The sequence below is a fragment of the Aptenodytes forsteri genome, unplaced genomic scaffold (assembly GCF_000699145.1).
Source record: "Aptenodytes forsteri isolate BGI_AS27 unplaced genomic scaffold, ASM69914v1 Scaffold535, whole genome shotgun sequence".
NCBI lineage: Eukaryota > Metazoa > Chordata > Aves > Sphenisciformes > Spheniscidae > Aptenodytes > Aptenodytes forsteri.
In genome coordinates, this window is record NW_008795855.1 from 158011 (window position 1) to 164210 (window position 6200).

The following is a 6200-nucleotide window of genomic DNA, read 5'->3' on the forward strand; positions in this document are numbered from 1 at the left end:
CCGCGGGCATGGCGGTGCCAGGACAGCGCCCCGCGGCCGGATCCGTGTGGGGCTGGCAGAGCTGCCAGGTGGGGTTGGCCGCCTTCCCTCTCTTCTCCTCAGAAAGCGGCCGTGCTCTGGAGCCGCAAGCCGTGACGCCGCTGGGAACAAACCACCCCTGAATCTCTTCTTGCAATCCCAACAAAGTGTCGTATTCCGGCTGGCCTGGTCCTTAGCGGGAGCTTTGGGTAAATATTTGCAAGCTCAGGGGTTGAGGGAGCTCCAGCCAAACCGATCCTGGCGCCTCATTGAAAATTACGTCAAGGTTTGCTTTAGAAAACTAATTATTGCACTTGGCCTTGCTTTTCATGAAGTTACAACGATTTAAAAAGCATAAATGACTGAAGAGATACAGGAAAGCTTTTCCTCTCTGCCTAATCCATCAATAGTTAACTTTTTTAAAAGTCTGGAGGTAGAAGTTAATGAAACACAGAGCTCCCATGAGACTGCCCTGCTCCACGGGTTAAACACATCATTGCAGCACGGGAAGGGGCCTCTCACACATCATTTGCTGGAGCAGCTCTGCGAGCCCTCCGGGCATACGCTGCGGCAGATTTAACTACACTTAAATCCTCGTGGAAATTAGATTATACTAAATCCTGTGCGGAGAACGACCAGATCATGACTCTGTAGCCTCACAAACGGTACACGTAACGGACCAGTTAAAACACAGCTGGAAAAGTGTGATCCTGTGGAAGATGGGCATCTTGGTGATGTTTTAAGGGTTAATTCCGAGTCAATCTTACACGACCACAGCGAAGTTCCCACCAGGGTTTGCCAGGAGGGTTTATTAGTATAGGTAAGTGCTTTAGCTGCTGGTGAGATGCACATTCCCCTGGTCCTTTGCTGTAGCATGAAAAGATGTATCAAAATAAAACGGTACTAGAGAAAGGACTTACACTTTGTATAGATAACTTTATGCCCACAATCACCCCACAACCAGGACACGGTATTTACCTCAGACCTAATCTTAGATGGGAATTTATCACAAGACATCTCTAACAGTAACACTTCCCCTATTAGCAAAACAGCAAATGCCAACTTCTTGTGCATGTTTACAGCATTTATCAGCTGGACACCAGCTCTGAACCGAAATAAAATGAAATATGATGCAATTGGTGGTAGGCTCCTTGTGAAATCAACCTTAAATTTTCATTGTTCAAAGTGTCTCGAAAACAGAAGCCCCAGGGTTTCTTGACCAGCAAGGTGTGATAATTAAAAGATGCTAACTGCAGTCGTTACGCATAGCCAGAAAAAGTAAAAACGCAGCACCGAGCTCCAGTTCCACATCAGGCCCTTCAGCCAGCCAGTCTCCATCTACCGGCACAAGTCAGTAACATCCCTTTCAGGTGCTTATTTCTTACAGAGAGGAAAACAAACAACACACACACACCCCCACAGACAATATAACTTGGGACACCTCAAAGTCCAATTTAAAACTGTTGCCCTAAATCTACTCTCTTTCCCTTGCGTCTAAAGCTAGTAACAGCTGCAGGCACCTTTATTTACACACCGAAGGTGCCCAAGTTTCATTTACAGTTACATAAAATATGTATTTCAGTGTATGAAAAATCTGGATGGCACTAGTTTTTAGCGTCATCTCTCAAACACGGGGGACCTTTTATCTCCTTTAACAAGCTGCCTGTAGCTAAGTACTAGACCTGGCCTTAACACATGGTGGCAGGAAAAAAATAAACGCAAATCTGTGGTTAAATTAGAATCACGAGAGACCCTTGGCAGGATGTGGAAGAGCAAAGCTCAAGCCTGAGTGAACTTTTATGGAAACATTCAACGCATCAGCTGGATGATCCAGGAGAGAAAGAAATCACTTGGCTACTTTGAGCTATTGGAAGAAGTAAGCACTGGTTTATTCTGTTTTGGTACGCAAGCCCTGATCCTGGCAACATCATCAACAAGTGATTCTAGGAGCCTTGCCAAGGAGGAAGGTAGTCATTCCTGCCGGCCTGGCCAACCTTAGGTCCCCAGCATCCCACTCACAGACGCCTGTGAAGCAGGGAGTTCTCCAGTAACCTGTGTGAAATGGGCAAACCCATAGTAAGAGATCTGCGTGAAAACCACATCTTGGGGGGCTGAGAAACAGCTAGAGCTCCCCAGAGCACAGCACGACAAGGAGAGATCATCTTAGACCGGACCACACTCCAGCAAGGCTGTTGCCACACTTGCTGAACAGTATCAGGTCCTCTGGATTCCTTTCTTCACCTTTAAAAAAGGCTTCTTTAGTATTTTAGAAGTGTAGAGCGCTGTGCACGCGCCCTACGTAGGAATGGGTGTGGAGAGACACGGGTATGGAGCGACAGGGCTAGAGACCACTGTCTGCAAACAGTCCTGAGACAACGCGGCTCTGCCCAGGTAAAGGTTTTGACTGTCTGCAGCAGTCACTGGAGCTGGTCATTACCACTGGTGACACATACGGAAAAAAGATTAAGAAGAACCTGAGACAGCAGAATTATTATAACCCTCCCAGAGGCCAAGAAGCGACCATATAAACACCAATGAAAATAAGAACTATAGTGATATTTATCATCCTGGAAACATATTAATATAAAACATATATTAAAAAAAGCCTCCTGGTTCATGAAACAGCTTTTGTTTTTCTGAAAGCCGATTGTCACACTGAAGCGATATTACAAACAATTCCACACCAATCAGAAACAACCTGCCTACAGCACGGTTTAAAAAAATAATAATAAAAGAAATAAAAGTTGGCAGACTGACCTCTGCTTTGGATTTTTGCTCAAGTATGAAGATGTTTTCAAGGAGGCATAAAGAACAGAGATCAACAGGTTCTCAGAAGAGAAGCCAGATGTTTTTGAGAAGGCAAGAGATACGTTACAGGGGAGGCAGCAGAACAGAACGGCAAAATCTACTCAATCAGTCTCCTTATAAATCTCATAAAGACAAAATCTGGGGACTAGTACCTCCAAAAATAGGCCCAACATAAAGAGATCGGTCCCTAGAGTTACTCACTTGAAATTAAATCATTATTTGAACGAATAAGGGAAGAGCAATTTCAAAGCAGAGTCTGCCTTGCTGACAAACAGTGAGCACAAAACGGATCAGCTTCACAGTGCTCCGATTTTACCCTACGGTGCTCTCAGTGATAATATGCGAGTTTTAAAATCAGTCTGACAATAAAATACAGTAAAAACAGTTTTATGTATGACATGACATCCAGCATACTGAACAACATTCCAGCAGCTCTTATTGTAAGATACAAGAACATAGCAGGCCAGAAGAAAAATCAGTTGCTGACTGCATGCACTTAATTATCTGTGTGGATAAGCGACAGCAGACCCAGAATACGCTGAGGTGAAAGGCAAAGCTGCCCATGCCGAATGATGTTTGTCGCCCTGAAGTGCTACTTCACTAAAGGGCAGCATAAATCTAGTGTTGTAGCCCCATCTTCCTGCTCATCTTTTACAGTGCCTGTCGGCAGTCAGGACAGTTCTCCAGCCCCAACAATCCTTCCCACCCCATCTCAAGTCACGGGCAGTTTGTTCACCTCAACCCCACTGAAAAAGTAAATCTTAGGTCTTTACAAGACGCTGTCCTGGCCGGCAATGTCCATAGGTGTCAGACGTCCTCAGTCATTCCTCCCAGTCTTCCATTGCCCACTCGGGCATCTTGGAGCAATACTCAAACTCCGCTCCCTTATAGCGCAAGGCATGTAGGTACATCACCAGCTCCTTGGGAGATGGGTCCCGCCTTGTAATTTTACACTCCACGCATAAAGGGTCCTTCTCTTCTGAACTCTTTTCTCCCGTTTGCCCGTCCTGAATCTCACACGAATCGAGTTCTTTATTTTTTTCAAGCGTTTCCAGGTTGGTATCCGAGTTCAGTGGACAAGCTGCTGTGTCATTTCTCTCAGGATCCTTAGTGTCCTTGGCAGGGCCGGAGTTCTCATTTATAGGATCAGCCTGCGCAGACTTTGTGCAGTCACTTGAATTACCACAGTCTTTATTTTCAGCACTGGAGTTCAAGTCCTCCTCCAAAATACCCAAAATATCCAGGCTTTGTTTGGAACGATGCTCCTCTACTAGCGCCTTAAGGAGTTCTTCATCCGTTTTATCGATCTTGCCACCTTTCCCCCTGTCAGGGCCCCAGGCTTCCATATTATAGATGGGGTCGTTGACAATAGGATGCCCCAAATACTGCAAATGGACCCGGATCTGGTGCGTGCGGCCAGTACGCGGAAGACACTTGACTACGCTGGTCTTGCCATTGTAACTGAGTCTCTGGAAGATGGTTTTGCAGGATTTCCCTTTGGGGTCCACGCGGCACACTCCCACTTTGTAAGAAACAACCAGTATGGGCTCTTCACACACTACTTCGTGTTCTGGAAACTCCCCCACCACACGACAGACATACTCCTTTTCCAGCTACGGAGAGACACAAGAGTAACTCTCAGAAAACAACAGAGAACCGTCTCTGTCCAGATTATACCCGAGTCCCATCCTAGCTACTCCTGTCTTTCTCTTCAGTGAAATACATTTGTAGGCAACATACTGCCAAGATTTTATTACAGCTGAACAGGAAAGGGAAAAAAAAATAAAATCAGCTATTTAAAGCCAAATTTCTCTCATGCTTTCCCCAACTAGTCGGGAAATCAAGAACACAAGGGCCTGGCCTATTTTCCTCACATTGAATTCAAGAGCCATCTCTCAGTGACCTTCAGTTTACAGTCTTGAAGCAAATCCTGGAAGCTAGTATTCTGCAGCTACAGTTCTGTTGGGGTCAAGAGCCACTGGAAAAATGAGAAAAAACTTCTAAAACTTTTAAAATTGAGAAAGTATTAGATGACTGACACGTTTCCACTTACAAACAAAACTGCTCTCTACCTGTTTTGCACAATCCCAGTCAGTTTGCACAGTCCCTTAGGGAAGGAGATCCCTTTCAATCTAGTATTACCAAAACCAATGAAATTTTTAGTCAGCCTTTTTCTCTTGATGCCTCTCATGTTTAATACAGTAAGAACAGCAAGGTGACCACAAGCTGTTTTGGGAACTTGGACTTGTTTAGACCAAAAATTTGGCTGACTGCGGATCTAACCTGTTTCAAGAAAATACCATGCAAGAGACTCCAAAAACTACTGCAGCCCTTAGCTCTCACCTGTCTCTCCCGAACCTGCTCATCGATCCTCTTGGATACCTCTGCGGTCTTGGCAAACATAAGTACTCCTGAGGTCATGCGATCGAGTCGGTGAATGGTATGCAACTCCTTCAGATCATGCTCTTTGCCTAGGATGAAGATGACCGTGTTGTGACGAAACCTGCCGCAGGGATGTACTGGCAAAGAGGAGGGTTTGTCCACAACCACCATCTCGTTGTCCTCCACCAAGATCTGGATAGGCTGGGCAGTGACCGGCGGCTCATGGCGATGCACTGTATTCCTGAGAAAATCATTATTCTGCAAGACAGACAGACAATCAGCGTGAATCCAGCCTGCACAACCACCCCATCCGGCCACGCACAACGGGGGCTTGATATTGGGAGGGGGGTAATGAAAGCCCCTTTGTCCTGGAACCCAGGATTTAGCACAACTCTGCGCATCGCCATTTGAGTTCGATAACCCGCCTCAAGCACATCTCCGTGCCTCGCCCGTTCTCCGGGGGCCGAGCTGTGGGGCACGCTGGCTCTGTGCAGGCCTGCAGGATCCACAAACTCCTGACCCCACTGGGGTAAGGATTCCCTGGGAGACCCGATTCCCTTTAAACGCCGCAGGCGCTAGCACCACCGCGGGGTTACTTCACCGCACTGGCGGTCACGGGGGTGATGCTCGTTGCTAGAGCCCGGCTGCGGTCTCCCGTGTCGGGTTACCGGCCTGCCACGCCACGCTCGTTACCGGGACGCCTCCGGCAGCGCCCGGCCCCGGCGGCACCCAGCCCCGGGGTCGGTGCCCACCTTGAGCACGACGTCCAGGTCGCGCACGGGCTCCTCGTTGAGGCGGAGGCGGCCGGCGCGGGCGGCGGCGCGGTAGTAGGCGAGGGGCTGGGCGCGGAACTCGGTGCCGAAGACGTGCAGGAGGCTGCGGCCCACCCAGCGGCCCTTGCAGTAGGTGCGGAAGTCGAAGTAGTAGGGCCGCACCTTGCGCAGCCCCCCCTCGAAGTAGTAGGAGGTCTCGGCGAAGTGCTCCGCCCCGAA

The 6200-nt window shown here is 48.0% G+C and overlaps 1 protein-coding gene across 1 annotated transcript in view; it reads right to left on the reverse strand.

The window, feature by feature from the left end:
- Positions 1-3199: 3199 nt before the first annotated feature.
- RPUSD2 (RNA pseudouridylate synthase domain containing 2) overlaps positions 3200-6200 on the reverse strand; it is a 3934-nt gene continuing 933 nt past the window's right edge. The window contains exons 2-4 of the mRNA XM_009283713.1: positions 5961-6196; positions 5170-5466; positions 3200-4439 (exon numbers count right to left, since the gene is read on the reverse strand). Coding sequence (XP_009281988.1) covers positions 3648-4439; positions 5170-5466; positions 5961-6196 — 1325 coding nt within the window. The 3' untranslated portion in view covers positions 3200-3647. The remainder of the gene's footprint in view (positions 4440-5169; positions 5467-5960; positions 6197-6200) is intronic.